The sequence below is a fragment of the Protopterus annectens genome, chromosome 4.part1 (assembly GCF_019279795.1).
Source record: "Protopterus annectens isolate FY-2018-M chromosome 4.part1, PAN1.0, whole genome shotgun sequence".
Lineage (NCBI taxonomy): Eukaryota > Metazoa > Chordata > Ceratodontiformes > Protopteridae > Protopterus > Protopterus annectens.
In genome coordinates, this window is record NC_056734.1 from 495,259,019 (window position 1) to 495,279,473 (window position 20,455).

General features: G+C 46.3%; 1 protein-coding gene across 4 annotated transcripts in view; it reads right to left on the reverse strand.

Annotated features, from left to right (window-relative positions):
* The window catches only part of OPA1 (OPA1 mitochondrial dynamin like GTPase), a 2,039,562-nt gene that overhangs the window by 618,330 nt on the left and 1,400,777 nt on the right, over window positions 1-20,455 (reverse strand). For all 4 annotated transcript variants that reach the window (XM_044070302.1, XM_044070304.1, XM_044070303.1 and 1 more), the window contains one exon: window positions 2,411-2,563. In XM_044070302.1, the coding sequence (XP_043926237.1) occupies window positions 2,411-2,563 (153 nt within the window). The remainder of the gene's footprint in view (window positions 1-2,410; window positions 2,564-20,455) is intronic.

Below are 20,455 nucleotides of genomic sequence, written 5' to 3' on the forward strand. Positions count from 1 at the left end.
TATATATATATATATATATATGTATATATATATATATATATATATATATATACACATATGTGTGTGTGTGTGTGTGGGTACATAATTTACCATTCTTGCCTTTGTTTTAGCTTAATTAATTTTGCATCCCGAAAAGATATGAATCTGTCTCAAAATGTTTCCCAACACTGTAATGTCTCTTTCTGCGTTTGTCAGGTATAAAATATCTGCATCTGCAAAAAGAGCCAGCTTTTCTTGACTATCATACCAACTATATCCTTGAATTTGAGTCCCTTATTTTCTTTGCCAATTGTTCTAAAGAAATTGCAAACAAAGGGGAGACAGAACACCCCTGCCTGTTTTTTCTGGGATGGGGGTGTGCAGGGGGAAGCTTGCTCCCCTGCAAAAAAAAAAAAAAATACATTAAATGTTGCATGCTGTCAGGTTATATATCAGAGCATGCTCAGTTCAGTGTAACTTTTTTTTTTTAATTTTTTTAATTAAGTTACATTAATTTGCTTAGATTCTTTTTAGGATGCCTACATATAAATTGGGTCGATTAAACAGATGTTAACCAAAGTACATATATACATACATGTGTGTGTGCGCGTTTGTATAGATGTGTGTGACTATATAAACTAGGAGCCACAGTCAAGTCCCCAAATGATGTGGACATCCTACAGAAGGACCTCACTGAGACAGATGCCAGGTGTCAGAGCCATGGCCTCAAGCTCAATGCCAAAAAGTGCAGTGTCATCCCCTTTGGTAAAAACTCTGTACCCATGAACTACCACATAGGCAGCAATCTACTTAACACCGAATGCGTGATAAGAGACCTTGGGACCCAGGTGGACAGTAGTCTCTCCTTTGATAGTCACATCGCCACAGTAGTCAGGAAGTCCTTCTACGTGGCACACCTCATCATAAAAGAGTTCTCATCCAGGAAAAAAGAGGTCATTGTTCCCCTCTACTCGTCACTCATTAGACCCATTATAGAGTACATCGCCCCTTTTGGAATGTACCTCACAAGACATCTGCAGCAGCTGGAAAGGCCACAGAAGTACCTCACAAAGAGAATTACTGGCCTCAAAAAATGCCCTACACTGACCGCCTCAAAAAACTCCAGCTTTACTCCATAGCATATCGCCTACTCCGAGGTGATCTCTGCCTAACATATAAAGCTATGTCAAACCCAGAGCTGTTGGACATGCTACACCTAAAGAAATCCCAATCCCTCCAAGCTACACGCTCTAGGGACCTAAGCCTTGCCACCACAATAAACAGGACATGCTGGAGGGATAGATTCCTGTCCCAGAGACTTCCTATACTCTGGAACAAACTAACCATCTATGTCAAGCAAAGTTCTTCATTAGCACTCTTCAAGAAAAATATTGATGAGTGGATGGGAAATAGGAAATACACCCCGGGGATCACTTCTGTGTCTCTGCTGGACAGTGGCACAGGAAAATAACTTTCTTGGGTGGCATAAGCTATGGTACCTTGCTGGCTAGGCTTACGTAGGCCATTGGGCCGATAGCCTAGTACCTACCTATGAACATATATATCTATATATATATATATATATATATATATATATATATATATATATATATGCCTATATATAAAATATATTTGTGTCCTATATATGTATGCAAACATATATATAGATATACACACACACACATATAGAAAGAGAAAACATATATGTATATATATATATATATATATGTATATATACAGAGAGAGAAAAACATATATATGTATGTGTGTGTTTATATATATATATATATATATATATATATATATATATATATATATATATAAATATGTTTGCATATATACATATCTGTGTGTGTGTGTATATATATATATATATATATATATATATACACACACACACACACACATGTACAGTATACACACATATACATATACACATACGCACTAGGCAACAAGATCACTAATTAACACAGAAGAACTGCAAACTGGTTTAGTGTAAAAAACATTTTAATTTCCGCTTTCGTAAAACATTTCACCAGATGAACGTTTTTTACGCTCAACCAGTTTGCGGTTCTTTTGTGTTATTAGTGAACTTTTTGGTTGGAGTTTTTATTGTTCACTGGCTCCTGAAGTGGTTTTTATTATTAGGCAACAAGATGTTCGGTAAAACATACATTTAGAGAAATGTTCCTGCATTTTACGTTACGAAAAAATGTACATTCAATAAAGTGTAAAGTACATGGAACCTGTGTGTGTGTGTGTGTGTGTGTGTGTGTGTGTGTGTGTGTGTGTGTGTGTATTATATAGATCTATACACACAAAATGAGCACTTTTCATTTTACTATTTAGAAAGATGCGAGCTAAAGGAAAGAAAACATTTCACTTTATGGTACACTCACTACATTAAACTAATGGAAATGGAATACTGTACCAGGCTATCTTCTGCTAATGCATTCCAGTTGTGTCTCTTAATACTCTCTTCCTTGACAGCCTCTTTCAGTTTGTCAAAAATGTCATCATGGTCTTTCCCCTTCTGCTCAGTCATAAAACGAGAGAATTCTTCTTGAAGCGTTTCCCAGGCAACCTAAACAGGAATAAAAATCATTAATTACAGTTGTATGTCATACCAAGGCAAAAACATTTCCTGTCCATAATTAATATTTCTTATGCAAGTTTTATAAATTTCATAAATAGTGTAAAAGATGAGGAAAAAAGAAGTTATATGCTCACCATAATGTTCCATCTGAGTAGGTAAACTTCATTTGTCAGCAACCTGTGGGTATAGGATCCATATTGAATCCGAGCAGGCAGCTTTAAACAGCTAAGATCTGAGCTCCAAGCTCCTCCCCCTTACCCATAATCCCCTGCCATCCCTCTCTGACCTCAGATCGAGTTTGCTGTAGTAATACAGAACATTACAAAACAAGGATCACCTGCACATCCTAACCTGGTGTTATCCGGAGAAAAGGACAAGGAATCCTTCTATGACGCACTATAGGTTAGGGGGATGGAGGGGGGGGTTGGTTGCTGACAAATTAAGTTTACCTACTCAGATGGAACGTTATGGTGAGTACATAACTTCTTTATCTGAAGTAGTTAACTTCATTTGTTCATCAACCTGTGGGACAGAGTCCCCAGCTACCCAAACTTGGGAGGTCATCATGGAAGGATATTCCGAAGCACTGCAGAGCCGAAGGATGCTCTCCCTCTGGAAATTATATCCAACTTGTAATGGTTAATGAAAGTATGGGATGAAGCCCAAGTGGCTGCTGAACAAATGTCATCCAAGGACACTCTGGAGCAAAAGGCAGCAGAAGTAGAAATCGATCGGATAGAATGAGCATGGACTCCTTCAGGTTCAGGCCGGCCAGAACTCTTATATGCCAGAAGTATACATTGGGAAATCCATCTGGACAATGTAACTTTTGATACTGCCTTGCCCAAAGAGGATTTAGCAAAGGATACAAAGAGTTGCTCAGATTTCCTATGTTCAGCGGTCCTGTGCAAGTAGAATCTCAATTGCCTGTGTACGTCCAGAGAATGTAGTTTGTATTCACCCCTGTTTTGATAATTTGGAAAGAAAACTGGTAAATTAATAGATTGATTGATATTGGGCTCAGAAGCAACTTTAGGTAGAAAGGAGGGATTGGTCCTGAGGTTCAAACGGAGGGGCCGTCAGAGACTGGAGAACAAGGGTTAAGTCCCATGGGGGGACTGCGTCTTTAACCGGAGGCCTTAAGAGGAAAGTGCCTTTTAAGAAAGTCTTACATAATTTGGAAGAGACTAAGGAACTGAGATCACTTCCCACATGATAATGGGAAATAGCGGCTAATTGGACTTTGACCGTAGAAGAGCTAGCACCTTGGTCGAACAAAGTTGACAAAAATTCTAACACTGCTGGTATCGGAGCTGTAAAGGGGTCCAATTTTCTATGCTCCGCCCAGATTGTAAAGCGTTTCCATTTGCTGTTATAAACCTTTCTCATAGAAGGTTTATGAGCGGCTACTAAAATAGCCTTAACAGAGGACAACATACCGGGAGTCCTAGCTATTACTGGAACTAGATCAACCACGCTGTGAGCTTGAGGTTGTCCAGATTCGGGGTTGATAATCCTAGTGAGTGAGAGATCAGATCCGGGGTGGGATCTAGAATCCATGGAGGATTCACCAGATGAGACCATAGGCATGGGAACCATGTTTGACGAGGCCAGAATGAGGCTATGAGGATGACTCTGCTCCCCAACAGACAGGCTTTCTGCAAGAATTTTAGCATTAGGGGAAGAGGGGAATAAGCATAATGTAGATGGCCAAACATGCACCAGAGCATCTCTGGGGGATTCCCCTGATGGGGGAATTAGAGCGAAGTAGTCGCTGCACTTTGCATTCGAAGGGGACGCGAAGAGATCGCAGCAAGGTTGACCCCACTTGAGGAAGATTTGCTTCGCTATTCTGGGGTTCAGAGACCACTTGTACGGTGAGAGGATGGTTTGACTCAGCTTGTCTGCCAAAATGTTTGACCGACCCGGAATGTGGGTTGATATGAGAAAGTGGTTGTTGGAGATCGCCCATTCCCAAACTCTCATGGCCTCTCGACAAAGTGGGTAGGATCTGGTTCCCCCCTGTTTGTTGATATACCAGACCACTGACATGTTGTCTGTCTGAATTGCAATTGTCCCTAAAGGAAGAAGGGCCTGGAGTGCTTGCAATGCCAAAAGCACCACTCTCATCTCTAGGACATTGATATGCAACAAGGTCTCTGAATGGGTCCACGTGTCTTGGACGGTTCTGCCCAAACAGTGCCCCCCCTCCCTAGGCGAGAAGCATCCGTGGTCACTGTGGCTAGAGGAGGGGACATAGAAAAGGGACGCCCTTTCTGGAGGTCAGGGGACTGGATCCACCAGAGCAGGGATTTCCTGCATATCCTGCTGAGGGAAATGGGAGAACTCAGCGGATGTTGCAGGATGGACCATTGAACTTGCAAGGTCCACTGAAGTATCCTCATGTTCAAGCGCGCTAAAGGTAGCAGATTGATTGTTGCCACCATGGAACCTAGAGCCCTCAGAAACAATTCCGCTGGAGGAGCCGAGGATTGTAGAAGGGCCAGTATGTGCAGCTTCAGAGTTCGAAGGAGGTCCGGAGTTAAGAAGACTTTCAATAGGTTTGTGTCTAACTTGGCTCCTATGAAGTCTAAGATCTGGGTTGGTTGAAGGGAAGATTTCTTGAGGTTGATTGTGATTCCCAGCCGGGAGGCCAAGTGAAGGAAATAATTTCTGGCTGAACATAGTAGATGCCTGGTGGGGGCGGTCAGGAGCCAGTCGTCCAGGTACGGGAAGACCTGCATCCCCTGGAGTCTCAGGTGGGCCGCTACAACTGCCAAAACTTTGGTGAACACCCTGGGGGCTGTGGTGAGACCAAAGGGAAGGGCCCTGAACTGGTAGTGGCTGGCTCCTAGCCGGAAGCGGAGAAACCTTCTGGATCGTCTGTCGATCAAAATGTGGTAGTACGCATCCTTGAGGTCTATCAAGCACATCCAGTCGTTCTCCTGTAAGAGTGGGAGAATGGATTGAATGGTGACCATCCGGAACTTCTCTTTGGCCACTGACAGGTTTAGAAAGGACAGGTCGAGGATTGGCCTTAAGTCCCCCGTCTTTTTTGGCACCAGAAAGAACCTGGAGTAAAAGCCCGATCCGGATTGGTCACGGGGGACGTGCTAGATTGCTCTTTTTTCTAGCAGCTGGCTTATTTCTGCAGCTGCTGCCTCCCTTTGATTGGGTGGGACATCAGGGAGGCTCCGGGGTCTGGAAGGGGGATACAGAAAGGGGATTTTTGTAACCTCTGGATATGATTCAAAGCACCAAGCAATCTGTTGTAATGGACTCCCAAACTGCTAGGTGCCCCGAGAAGCGCCCCCCCACTGCCTCCAGAGTGGAACAGTCGGGCAACCCTTCAGGGCTGCTGCACAGGCCGATCAAAAAAGTGTTCTCTCGACCCAAAATTCTTTGGTCCCCCTCTGCCTCTGGGCTGGCGTCCACCCTGTCCTCCTCTGCCTCTGAAGGACGAGGGGTCCGTAGCGAAACAGGACTATTGAGACTTCCGGAACCACATCTTCTTTTGTCCCCTTTGGTTCCTGGAGAAGGACCTCTGGGGAGCCGAGAAGCGGACTCTGACGGCAGACGTCTTCCCGTCTTTCTCGCTTTGGACCAGCGTGTCGCGGATAGTCTTGCCAAATAGCGAAGAACCGTCAAATGGGGCATTTGCGAAGGATGCCTTGAAGGGTTCCGCAAAATCGCAAAGGCGGAGCCAAACATGTCGCCGTAAGACAATGCCCGCTCCGCTAGCTCTAGTGGCTACTTTCATAGCATGGGAAAGGAGCAGCATAGAGGTGTTCGAAATGGACTTAAGAGTGGCCATTCGAGCTGAGAATACCTTCTTATCCTTGGCCGACATGGACTCTGGCGGCGACCTGGCGTATTCCTTGATGAGATCCCGCTGGAGTCGTATCACGTGTGCCATATAATTCAGCGACCTTACGGAGAAGGTAGCTGAAGCGAACATCTGCTTCCCCAGGCAGTCCATCTTCTGAGACTCCTCGTCGGGAGGGTGGACCGAGGAACTCTCCTGGGCTACTTCCTTCTTGGTGGCGGCCGCCACCAACATGGCATCTACAGGAGCACCCTTGCTCCAAACCGTCCCATCAGTGGGGGAACTGAGGATTTTATCTGGTCTCTTAGGAATGGGTTCCACAGTGTCCGGTTCCTTCCATGCCCTGGTAGTGATCAGATCTACCAGGGGATCGGCAGGAGGGGACACCCAAGAGGTAGATGGGTCTGTGTCAAACGCAGACTCATCCGAGGAAGGTTTTTGGGAAGACCACCCACCTCTAATGCATAACATTTCTATAATGTCTCCGAAGGAGATGTCTTCGGGGGTGACCTTGGGGAACCTTCCCTTTCCTCTAAATCTGTGTCCTCCGTCAAGGACTCAGGTGAGTCCAAGTGCTTCCTCTTGCACTACGTTTGTGAGGAACCTCCTCGGGGGAGCTGTCCGAAGAGGCCTCACCAACCACATCTTGTTCATCCAAGGGAACCATCTGGGACATAGACGCAGGCTGTCCCTGGTGCCGGGTGATGAAAGGTAGGCCGTCTGAGAGAGAGTGCAGGGTGGAACCGTAGAAGGAGCCTGGGGCCTCGAATTCCTCGACAATACCCTCTCCACGACATCGAACGCCGAAGGAGAACTACTCTCCCTTGGATCCGAGAGCAGTCCCCTCAGATCCGATGTGTGGATCGGAGCTGGTGCCGAAGCAATCAGATCCGAAGGGCCAGTATGCTTCGACCGAGATGGAGCTGAAGAGACAATGACACCTCAGGATCCGAAGCTCAGCTCTTGGCTCCGAGAGTTTGGATCCGAAAAGGGACCCGACAAACTCAAGGGTGTGGTCGGAGCCGAAGTACGAGGTACTATCGGCGCCGAACCTCCCCTGGCTCCAAAGCAACTCGGATCCGAAGGCTCCGAACCCTGGAAGTGGGTCAGAGAAGGAGCGATTGGGGCAAAAAAGGGGGGGGGGCAGGAGCACTCCCATCTACAGCTGGGCCTGGAGGAACCTACGCATCATCCGGTCCATATCTGCATCGGACAAGCTTCGGGTGGACCTAGAGGAGGCCACCGAGGTGGGCAGGGAGTGCCGCCTCGATGACCTCGAACACAACCGGGTCTCCTCCTCCGGCTCCGGGGAGAAACGAGGTCAATGGAGCCGGGAAGGAGAAGGCCTGGAAGCCCTGGGAGAGGCTGCTTGTTTAGCCGGCGGAGCCAAGGAGGAAGACTCGGCCCGCCGCTTGTGATGTCTCTCTTTTTTCCTCTCCCGCCTTGCTTCCCTCTCCTCCTGGCCTAAGGTGGGAGGATGAGTCCCGGCCAGGAGAGCAGGGGTAGAAGGAGGCATTGCTGTGGTTGTGGCAGGTGCCACCGTGGGAGAGGAGGTCGAAGTTGAGTCCGGGGGCAGACGTCCCGCCAGAATCAACTTCGACCTCCTGTCCTTTAGGGCCCTGGGGTTGAAGACTGCACAAATAGTGCAGCCTGAGGAGAGGTGGTCAACCTCAAGGCAGATAACACACAGAGTGTGGCCATCCGCTGGGGATAGCTTATGGCCACACTCGGTGCATTTAGAGAAAAAGGTTTTTGGGGCTACAAACATAGTCTGACTAAAAAAACACACAAGGCCCAACGCACATGCCTTCACACACACAGGGAGGAAATTAAACTAGACTAAATAAAACAATTAACAAATTTTATAACTAAAATTCTAAGTAGGGAGCAACATACACAACAGTAATTTAACTACGGGGAAAAAAAGGGTAGATAATAAGATTTTTCTCACAAAACGACTAACTCCCACGCCTGGAACTCGTTCTAAGCTGCTGATTCAACCATGGCAAATGAGATCTGAGGTCAGAGAGGGATGGCAGGGGATTATGGGTAAGGGGGAGGAGCTTGGAGCTCGGATCTTAGCTGTTTAAAGCTGCCGGCTCAGATCCGATATGGATCCGATACCCACAGGTTGATGAACAAATGAAGTTAACTACTTCAGATGTACTGTTATGCAAGAACTTACCATAACTTTAGACGTTCTTCTCTTCTATATGCTGTTGTATCCATAACATCAGGGAGCTTGCCTCTGGTGAACTCTCGTATGCTGAATTTGCCTCTGGTGAACTCTCATACATCTAGCCATTATACAAAAGTTAAATTCTACCGCTAGGGTGCGTGCAACGTCCCGCAGCTCTCTTTGTGGATGTTGGTCGTAAATGGATGTCGAGAATAAAGCAGACATCAGCACGCGCCTTCTTCAGAACTGAATGCCACCAAAATCAGCGGCTATGGAGTGGGTACTCCAGGAGTCAGGCAAGTGTGTGGGGGAAGGCTGTGTGGGAAACTATACAGCAGCATACAGAAGAGAAGGACATCTAAAGTTATGATAAGTTCTTACACAACAATACTAGTTCCTTCTATTCACATGCTGCTGTATCCATAACATCAGGAAGAGTCCAAAAGCTCCTGTCCTACGAAAAGGGTGGAGGACCAGAAGCACTTTCCACAAACCCATGAAGGATTGCTCTGGTAAATCCTGCTCTGGCTCTAGAAACAATGTCCAATTTGTATTGCTTAGTAAATGTGTGTACACAGGACCTTGTAGCTGCTTTGTGAATAACAGCTGTGTCCAAACCTTTAAAGAAAGTCCCTGAGCAGAACATTGCCCTTGTCGAGTGTGCCTTTACAGGAGAGGGGAGTGACCTACCACAGGTTGTGTAACAGAAGGAGATGGTTTTAGATATCCAAAAGGATATGATTTGCTTGGAAACAGGGTGCCCCCGTGCTCTTGGGTGGTATGAGTTGAAGAGCCTGTAAGATTTGTGGATGGGTTTGGTCTTGGCTAAATAATATCGGAGTTGATTGTGTACATCTAAGGAGTGAAGTATCCTCTCTGCCGGGTTTTGTGGAGAGGGGAAAAAGGTTGGCAGGTTGATAGCCTAGTTCAAGGACAGCTCGTTGGCAACTTTAGGCATGAAAGTTGGATCGTAAACATACTCTCTCCTTGTGGAAGACAGTGGAAGGGGAGAGGCCATAAGGGCCTAGAGTTCCAAAACTCTTCTGGCTGAAGTGAAGGCCAATGAGAGTATAGTTTTCCAAGTATAGTGTTGGAGGGAGCAGTCTTTGGCTGGTTCAAAGGGTAGCAGAGTCAAATTTTCTAGAACAAAATTTAAATCCCAAGGAGGCAGAATGGACTTTTTTGGGGTCTGAGATGCAGTGCCCCTTTCAAAAATAGTTTGACTTCTAACCTTGAAGCCAAAGGTGGTACCAGGGGGCAGCATGCTAAGATGGCAGATAAATGGGTTTTAATGGAGGAGTAGGACAGTCTAGACTTCATTAGATCACACAGGTAAGACACAACCACTGGGGGCTCTGCAGTCAGTGGTTGTAAGCTGTTTTTCTGACACCATATAGAAAATATCTTCCACTTAAGTGGTAAGATTTTCTGGTAGATGGTTTCCTGACCTCCTGCAAAACATGAAGCATGCCCTCTCTGTGTATAGGTGTCTGAAGGGAATCAGTACCCTATCACACCACAGTGTACGGTTCAGTGTGGACAGTTGAGAGTGTAAGAGCATTCCCTTCTCCTGTGTGAGCAGATCCATTCAGTGGGTTAACTTGTGGTGACTGCTCTTGGCTAGATGTAGTACTAGGAGAAACTAATGCTGCCATGGCCAGTAGTGAGTCACCAGCAAGATTTGAGGCTGTTCCTTCTGAATTTTCAGTAGGACTCTTTGTATGAGAGGGAAGGGGGAATGCATAAGCATAAATCCCCTTCCAGGGGATTGAGAGAGCACCCACCTTCCATGCTTCTGGGTGTGATGCCTTGGAACAGAAGGTTGGGAGCTGTCTGTTCATGGGGGAGGCAAAGAGTCCACATCTGAAATACCCCATTGATGAACCAGGTCCAGAAACACATCCCTGTTCAGCATCCACTCATGACACAGGGCCATGGTCCTGCTTAATGAGTCTGCCATCACATTGTCTGCAGAAAGGATGTATACTGCTTGGAGGAGGATCTGTTTTTCCAGGGAGATTTCCCAAGCCTGCAGTGCCAGCCTGTACAGGAGGTAGGACCTTGTCCCCCCTGTTTGTTGATGTACCAGAGCACTATGGTATTGTCTGTGTACCACCTCAGAGTGTCTGGTAGAAGCTGATCCTTGAAGATTATCAATGCCAATGTCAAGACTCTCACTTCCTTGATAAGGCCATGGTGGTGCAGCGGTTAGTGTGGTCACCTCACAGCAAGAGGTTCTCCCATTCGATTCTTGGCTGGAACGCCTTCTGTGTGGAGTCTGTATGTTCTCCCCATGGTCGAGTGACATCTAAAGACATGCAGGTAGGTGAGTGTGTGAATGGGTGTGCCTTCTTTGAAGGTTGGGCATCGGGCTGGCAACACGTCACCATAAAAATCCACTGTCAATCATTAGCGGACCGGAGTTCCGCTGTGGTGACCCATAACCGGGAAAAGCCGAAAGAATTTTTGATGTGGTCTTTCTGTTGAGTTTGAATCCATGGGTTACTCACTTTCCATTCTCCTAAGGTGCACCCCACCCTGTGTCTGATGCTTCTGTAAAGAGATCCTGGTTGGGGAAGCAGTGGTTTTAAGGGCAGGTCATGATTTGTCTGAATCTGTGTAATCCACCAATTCAGTTCCCTGCCCAGGCATGGAAGCATGGGGATCCTGAACTCTAAGGGATGTTATGTGTTGCTTCCAGTTCTGGAACTTCCTCATGTGAAACCTTGCCAGAGGTACCATGGGGATGGTTGAGGCCACGAATCCTAGGATTCTGAGGAATTCCCTGGCTGAGATGGCTTTGAGAGGAAGAATTTCCCTGAAGTAAGAAGCGAGAATCACAATTTATTTCTGAAGGAAGGCAGGGCATCATCTCCCTCATCAGAATCTGACATCCCAGGAACACCTGATCCTGTGAGGGTATCAGGGATGAGTTTTTTGAGGTTTATTGTAAATCCCAGATCTGTTAAGAGGGAGATGGTGAAGTTCAGGTGTTGTAAGGCCATGGTACTTGATGTAGCCTGAATAAGGATGTTGTCAGGGTAGGGGAAAAGTTGTATTCCCTTTGTCCTGGCAAAGGCCATGACTGGAGCCAGGCATTTTGTAAATACTCTTGAGGCCATAGAGAGACCAAATGGCAAAGCATAAAACTGAAAGTGTGCAGAATCCACTGAGAAGCAGAGGAATTTTCTGCAGCATGGATGGATTGGGATGTGTAAGTAGGCATCCTTTATATCCAAGGATACTAAGAATGCCTGTGGAAGGATCAGGGGCAGAAGGGTAGGTAGAGAAAGCATCCAAAAGGAGGGAACCTGAAGGAAGGTGTTGAGGTGTGATAGATCCAAGATTGGCCTCCAGGGACCTTCCTTTCTGGGGACCAGGAATTCTTGAATAAAACCCCTTTCCTTCTGCAAGTGAAGGGACTTCCTGAATTGTACCCTGAGTGAGAAGTTCCTGTAGGACTGGGGGAAGAATGGTAGTTGGTCTCAGGGGAGGGGGGTTGAGGAATGCCGTTGGGAGTAGGTCTGGCCTCCCAAGTCATGAAGTATCCTTGCTGTATGATAGAAAAGACCCAAGAGTCCAGGCTGACCTGCTTCCAAGTGGAGAGGGACAGGGAGAGGTGCATGGAAAGAGGGGTTTCTGGGTGAAGAACCTGGTAGTCACAGGCTACCAGGCTTCCCATGAAAGGCCTGTTTGGAAGAAGGGGTGGAGGGAACAGACCTTGAAGGGGGCTGTTTCCTGTGGGCCTTTCTGGTTTTAGCTGGCAATTTTCTAGCTGAAAGGAGATTTTTGCAGGGTAATTTCTTTGAAACCATGAGGCTGGAGAGACACAAATATGTCTCAATTCCTGCAGTTCCTTGCCTTTAGTTTGGAGGGCCTTGAAGAGGTCAGCAGCAGCTGTACCAAACAGGTCTTTATTGCCTAGAGGTGCATCCAGGAGTTTAGATTTGAAGTCATCTGGAAGGGGCTACAATCTAAGCCAAGAGCATCTCCTGATGACAGATCCAGAGGCAGCAGCTCTGGATGAAGTTTTTATTGCCGTCATAAAGTACAGTTGTGTACACTTACCATAAATGTAGATGTTCGAGTATCTTCACTGTTGCAGTCATCACTGTAGGGTTCTTCCTGACGGCAGGCAGCCCTCGGTCGGCCAGAATCCCAAAGTCTGGGTCTGGCGTCGGCTGTTCAGTCATGCTCCCTGACGTCAGAGCGCCAGGAGTACAAAGCTGTCAGCCGACACCATGTTCTCCAGTTTTTCTTGCCCCAGATGTCAGGTGCCCAAAAATGAAGGTTAATAGCAAAATAAAAATGTAACATACAACAAACCCCATACCCTGTAGCAAATACACCTCAGAAGAAGGGTGAAGTAGGAAACCACACTAATGAAAGTATAAGAGGGGACAGGAGGGTGGGTAACCCAGACTGCAACAGTGAAGACACTCGAACATCTACATTTATGGTAAGTGTACACAACTGTACTATGTTCATCGTGTTTCACTGTTGCAGTCATCGCTGTAGGGTTGAATCCCAAAGCTGAGATAAAGGGTGGTGGTTATAGAGTAGAAGGCCCTGCAAGACTGCAGAAGCAAAGCCTGCCCTAGACTTAGAGTAAAGAGGGAAATTATAGTGCTTAGAGAAAGTATGCTCTGAACTCCAAGTTGCAGCTTCCAAAATATCTTTGGTAGGTACTCCCCTGAGAAAAGCCGATGAAGTAGCAGCAGCTCTGGTAGAGTGAGTCCTAATTTTTCCTGGGATTTGCTTTCTATGATGACAGTAACAAAATCTGATTCCATGAGCAATCCATTTAGAAATGGTCTGTTTTGAAATAGCTTTGCCTTTGGAATTTGTTGCATAAGAAACAAACAGTTGCTCTGTTTTCCTGACATCCTTAGTTCTGTCCAGGTAAAAACGAAGTTGCCTGTGTACATCCAAGGAATGCAAGATCCTTTCCCCCTTATTTTGTGGATTAGTGAAAAAAGTTGGCAGGTGAATAGTTTGATTTAAACCCACTTTGGAAACCACTTTAGGCATGAAAGTAGGATTAGTCCTTAAAGACACCCATCTTGGTGAAAAATAATATAAGGTTCCACAGCCATGAGTGCTTGTAACTCCGAGACTCTCCTGGCTGAGGTCAAAGCCAGTAGGATAGCTGTCTTCCATGATAAATACTTAATATCAGATGTGGCAGCAGGCTCAAAAGGAGGCAGAGTGAGTTTTTCCAGAACATAGTTGAGGTCCCAGGCAGGTATGGGTGGTGTCCTAGGGGGCCTTAAATTCTTTGCTCCTCTGAGATATTGTTTCAGAAGTGGATGCGAAAAGAATGGAGGATCTGTATTGTAATGTGCAGAGATAGCTGAGGCATGTATTTTTATGGAGGAGAAGGATAAACTCTTATGTAGCATGTCTGTCAGGTAATGTAAAATCAATGGGATATTAAGAATGAGAGGATCCAAATCCTGAGCATGCATCCAGGTGCAAAATCTCTTCCATTTACCTGCATAAGATTTTCTAGTGCTAGGCCGTCTGGCTTCCAAGATGACATCCATGACCTGTTTGGGAAGGGTAGGATTAATCATAGACCATGAATTCACCAGGCTGCCAGGCTGAGAGTTTTGATGTGAGAGTGCAGAACCTGGCCCTGGTGTTGGGACAAAAGATTTGGAATCTGAGGTAAAATCCGAGGAGGCTCTTGGGATAGATTCATCAGTGTTGAGTACCAAAATTGACGAGGTCAATTTGGGGCCAGTAAAATCATCTTGTGTTTGTCCTGCTTGATCTTTAATAACACCTGTGGAAGAAGAGGTAGTGGAGGAAAAGCATACCCCGAGAGGTTTCTCCAACTGAATGAAAGAGCATCCACTTTCCATGCTAGTTTGTGAAATTTCCTTGTGCAAAAAATCTGTAACTGGTGGTTGAGGGGGGGATGCAAATAGATCTATGTCCGGGCAGCCCCAGGCTTCTGTAATCATCTTGAATATTTAGGTGTCTAGCATCCACTCATGTGGGTCTGACAGGTTCCTGCTCAGGCTGTCTGCCAGAATATTTTGTTTCCCTGACAGGAACTGAGCTTGTAGATCCACTTTGCAAGCTAGAGCTGTGTTCCATAGAGTCATGGCTTGTCTGCAAAGGGGGTAGAAGTGTGAACCCCCTTGCTTGTTTATGTACCACATAACTGTGGTGTTGTCTGTCCGTATCAGTAGTTGTCCTGGCTGTAGAAAATCCCTGAAAGCCAAGAGGGCATTCTGTACGGCTAACATATCCTTTAAATTGATATGTAGGTGCTTCTGATCCTCTGTCCAAAAACCTTGCAGGCCTTTCCCCTGCAAGTGGGCTCCCCATGCGTAATCCGAGGCGTCCGTGGTTAACACTTGGCTGGCTGGAGGCAGACTGAAGGCTTTCCTTTTGTTGTGAAGACATGGCATGGTCCACCAATGGAATTCCTTTTGTAGGCAAGGCAAGACAGCAATCTGTGTCTCTAGACTGTTGCAATGCTGGGACCATACACTTTTTAGGTACCATTGTATTTTTCTCATATGTAGTCTTGCATTTGGTATGAGAAGGATGCAGGAGGCCATGTAAACCAAAGCCTGCAGGAATTTCCTTGCAGTTAGCTGAGACATTAACGCCAAGGTTTTGAAAGTTGAAGCCAGCTGTAGTTGTTTTTCGGATGTCAGGAATGCCATCTGGGTTGTTGTGTTTAGAAGATCACCCAGAAAAGTTATCTGTTGTGTGGGTGTCAAATTTGACTTTTTTATGTTCACAGTGAATCCCAGGTACTTGAGAAGATTTTGAACAAATTCCAGGTGCTGGAGTAAGACCTCCTTGCTGTCTGCTTGAATAAGGCAGTCATCCAGATAAGGGTAAATTTGAATTCCCTTGAGTCTGCAATAAGCCACTACTGGTGCCAGGCACTTGGTGAAGACCCTGGGCACAGTAGACAAGCCAAAGGGCAGCGCAGAGAATTGGTAATGTTTTGAGCCGGCCTTGAACCTGAGGTATTTTCTGCACTCCTGTCTGATAGGGATGTGTAGGTAAGCCTCTTTTAAATCCAATGTCACCATCCATGCATTTTTGCTCAACATTGGCAGGAGCTGCTGCAGAGTAAGCATCTTGAACTTTGGTATCTTCAGGAAAGTATTTAAGACTGACAGATCCAGGATGGGTCTCCATGAATTTTGTTTTCTGGGAGCTAGAATGAGCCTTGAGTAAAAGCCCTGCCCCGTCTCTGATTGTGGAACCAGTTCTATGGCCCTCATAGCCATGAGGGATCCCACCTGGTTTAATGCTTCTGCTCATTGGTGTTTTGGCAGGTCTGGCCATCCGTTTGGTCTTGGCAAGGTATGAAAGTGGAATTTGTAACCTCTTGAAACTACATCCAGAACCCACTTGTCTTGGGTTATGTAAGTCCAATTTTGTTGAAAAAGAGAGAGTTTTCCTCCTAGAGGGGCTTCCAGGAGAGAAGTTCCTGGAGCCATGCAGGGGGGAGTCATTGAGCCTGTTTTCTATAAGATTGAGGTCTGTCCTCTCCACCCCTGGGGGTGGAAGCACTCCACTGTCTAGGTCTGTAAGAGGTCTGTGCTTGGGCCCTCCCTCTGGATCGCCTGTATCTACCCCTCTGAGGCCTGTCCGAGCTGGGAAAGGACCAATTTTTAGTTGGCCAATTTCTGCTAAATCTTGGGGGTTGAACTTGTAAGAAATCCTTAACCGTTTGCATGGATTTTGCCTTATCTTCCATCTTCTTTATCACCTCTTCAGCCTTAGACTCAAACAAAACATTATGCTGAACAGGAGCATGCAGTAACTTTGCTTTCACTTGATCAGGTAAGTTTTGTTCCTTTAACCAAGCATGCCTTCTAATGACTGTGCCAGTGGCAGCCGCCCTGCATGAAGCCTCCAAGGCATCAAAACCACAGTGTAAGCCATGCTTCCCCACTTGCTCAGTAGCATGCATCAAATCGTGTAATTCCTTATTATCTGCACATGCAGTAATGGTACCTAGCTTTTGTTTCATAGCAGACAGCAGGAATTGCTGATAGTTTAGAATATGAAATTGACAATTTAAAGCCCTAATAGATAAAGTAGCAGAAGTGTACACTTTTTTGCCCCATCTCTCCAAAGCTCTAGAATCCTTATCTGTCAGAATAGGGTTTTTAGCAGAGGTGGCCTTAACACCCTTAGGACCCTGAGAAATTGTTTCTGGATCAGCAGCAGGATTTTTGAAAAGGAACTGGTGGGAGTCAGGGACCCTGTAATATCTGTCGGGCTTAGCAGGGGCTGGAGGAAAGGAGTCAGGAGTTAAATTAGCCTCAGAAAAGACATCATCCACAATATCCAAAATAGGAGGAATAGCCAGGGGTCTAAGTTGGGGGAAGAAGAAGGAAATCCCTAAGCCTTCTCTTAGATTCAGAGTACTCCTGTCCTTCTCAGTGAAAATGTTCCCTCATGTCATGTAAATTTTCCCCAAAAGAAAAATCCTCAGGGGGAGAAGCTGATGGAATGGATTCCTCAGCATCAGAATCCTCATAAGGAGGGAAAGTATATTCCTGTTCAGAGGAAGACACTGAAGAAATAGATGCCTGATCAGAGGATTCATAATCCAATTCTTGCCTTGGCCTTTTGTCTGGAGGGGGATGTGAACCCCTAATCATGGTTAGTAAGTCCTCCGCCATTTTAAGCAGCTGGTTCTGAGATTTGGGTCCTGGATCAGAAGAGGCCTGGGCTGGTGTCTTTGATTTAGAAGGAGTCTTCGCCTTTGTCTTTGGCTTTGCCTTTATCAGAAGCTGTGTAGGCCTGAAAACCCCCTCGGAAGCCGGTACCTGCACAGCGGCTCCGGACTCATCCGAGGGAGCATTGTCCGAAGGTCCTGCAGCTGGAGTACTCAAAGGCCTAGTTGGCTCCTTGTGGGAGTCCGTTTCGGCAATCGGTTCTGAAATGGCCGACAACAGGAGTTGCGAAAGCGCCTCACTGACTACGGCCGAACCTGTAGCTCGCTCTGCTTGTAAACCGTCGTCTGATTTGGAACTCGGAGGCCTGTCCTTATCCTTGCGTTGTTTGTGAACTCTGGTAGTCGGAAGCGTATCCGATGACAGTTTACAATTAAATCGCCTGCCAAAGTAGTGAAAAGCAAAATCGTACCTCCGCTTAATAGTACGTTGGTTAAATCTAGCACAAAACCGAAGACTAGCTACGTCGTGGTCAGGGCCTAAACAAGGAATACAGTAAGAGTGGAAATCCTTATGAGGTATTTGCTTCCCACAAGAAATACAATTATTAACTTTTTCTGACATCGGACTGGAGCAAGAAAAAAGTTTCCCCAATGGGGTACTTAGCTTTGAGAAGAAGAAGTAAGTCTTCGGACTGTAGCACGAAAAAATATCAGGAGTCAGCCAACCGGCACTTGCGAACTGCTTCCACCGCACGGCAAGAAAGACTGGAGAACATGGCGTCGGCTGGCAGCTTTGTACTCCTGGCGCTCTGACGTCAGGGAGCATGACTGAACAGCTGACGCTGGACCCAGACATTGGGATTCTGGCTGACCGAGGGCTGCCTGCCGGCAAGAAGAACCCTATAGTGATGACTGCAACAGTGAAACACTATGAACATCTGCACTTAATGGACTGTTTGGTTACTTGGGTGCAAGAATTCAAAAGAGTGGATATTTTGATCTTGGCTGGGGAGTCAGGGAGCTCCCCCAACTGTTTGTCTACATCTGCCATCAGAGCCAAAACATTATCTGGCCATGTGTGTCTGGCAGTTGATGGCTCTTGCTGCGAAGATGGCAGAGATGTATACCAGGAGGCTGCAAATCAAGACTTTTTGAAGCATCCAGGAAATAATCCAGGAAAGCAGAATGTATGGGGGGTACAGCAGAGGGGCTAGGAGACTCCAAATAGAGTAGTTCATAATATCTCTTTTGGGTCTCAGTGACCTGACTGCTGTCTCACTTGAAGAAATTATGCATTTGTGTAATAGTCTCACCAAAGGTAAAGTCCTCTCCTGGTGAGTCTGTGCCATTGGACTCCTCCTCTGGGGAGGCATATCTCAAAGAAGAAGCAATTTGAGAATAATAAGTGAGGGATTCATCATCTGATGAATCCTCTTCTCCAGAGTAGATGTTGGGGCAGGTCCCTTAGGGGTAGAGGTTGAAGGGGCCTGATGTAAGGCCAGGAAGGCATTTAGAAGGCCTTGGGTGTTGTTGAAGAATCGGAGATACGATGAAGGGTAGGAGGGATGGACGGCACTTCAAAACATCACAGGCTATATCTTCTTGTATGACAATTTGAGACACCCCATGCGGACCCTCGGAAATTATGAGCCTAGGTTCCCCCTTGGAAATTCAAAGTTGCTTCCTTATGTCTGGCATGAGCCATACAAAGTATTATGGGAAAGAGAAAGGCTTAAGGGAGTACAAGATCACACTGATACATAGGTTCATAGGTTCATAGGTTCATACTAGGCTATCTGCCCGAGGGCATTTATAAGCCTAGCCCATTGTTTTGTGGCTTACGCCACCCCTTTAGTATGGGGAACTATACCCATTATTTTGCTGTGCCTCTGTCGAGCAGTGACACTGAGGTAATTCCTGGGGTATATCTGCGATCTCCCATCCATTGGTCAAGATTTCTCTTGAACAAGGCCAGCGAGGTGCTCTGCCTCACATGTACTGGGATTTTGTTCCACAGCATAGGGAGTCTTTGGGTGATGAATCTATCTCTCCAGCACGTCCTATTAATAGCCGTGTCGAGGTTTAAGTCTCCCGCCCTTGTGGCTCTGATGGATCTAGATTTTTTGAGGTGAAGCATATTCATCAAATCTGGGTTTGACATGGCCTTGTATGTTAGGCAAAGGTCACCTCTGAGCAAGCGGTGGCGACTGAATAGAGCTGGAGTTCTTTCAGTCGGGCAGCATAGGACAGATTTTTGAGACCCTTTATCCTTTTGGTGATGAACTTTTGTGGCCTCTCCAGCTGCTGCAAGTGTCGGGTCAGATACATTCCGAATGGGGCATTGTACTCAATCATTGGTCTGATGAGTGATGAGTAAAGGGAGACTATGACCTCCCTTGATCTAGATGAGAATCCCTTCATGATAAGGTGGGCAATGTAGAAGGACTTCCTAACTACTTTAGCTACATGGGTGTCGAATGACAGACTACTATCAACCTGGGTCCCCAGGTCCCTGATAACTTCTTCTGTGCTCAGTGGATTGCCACCTATTTGGTAGCTAGGGGTAACCTTGTTTTTCCCGAAGGGTATGACTATGCATTTTTGGCATTTAACTTTAGGCCATGGCTCTGGCACCAGTTATCCGTTTCTGTGAGACCCTTCTGAAGGATATCTGTGTCAGATGTGTTTTCTACTATGGCGCCCAGTTTGCAGTCATCTGCAAACTTTGTCAGCCATAACCCTCCTGTGTTTGCTTGTACTTGGAAAAGTAGATGCCAAACAAGAGTGGGCCCAGGACTGAGCCCTGTGGGACACCACTTGTGACAGGCTTTGAGTCTGACATGGCGCCAGCAACTCTGACCCTGTGGGTTCTGTCACTCAGCCAGTTTGCAACCCATCTTGTGATGTATGGGTTAACATTTAAGCTGATGAGTTTTTCAATGATACCGAGTGGGGTATTGTATCGAAGGCCTTAGCCAGATCGAGGTAGGCTGTATGGACTGCCTTTCCCTCATCAATGGCTTTGGTGACTGTTATGAAAAAGTCAACCAAGTTTAAAAGGCATGATCTGCCTTTGACAAAGCCAAACTGGGTTGGATCCATAGTCTGCAAATTCCCTATGTCTTTATTTATGAGGTCCATTATGATCCTCTCCATGGCTTTGCAGATAAGGCTTGTCAAGCTAATGGGCCGGTAATTTCCAGGGTCTGT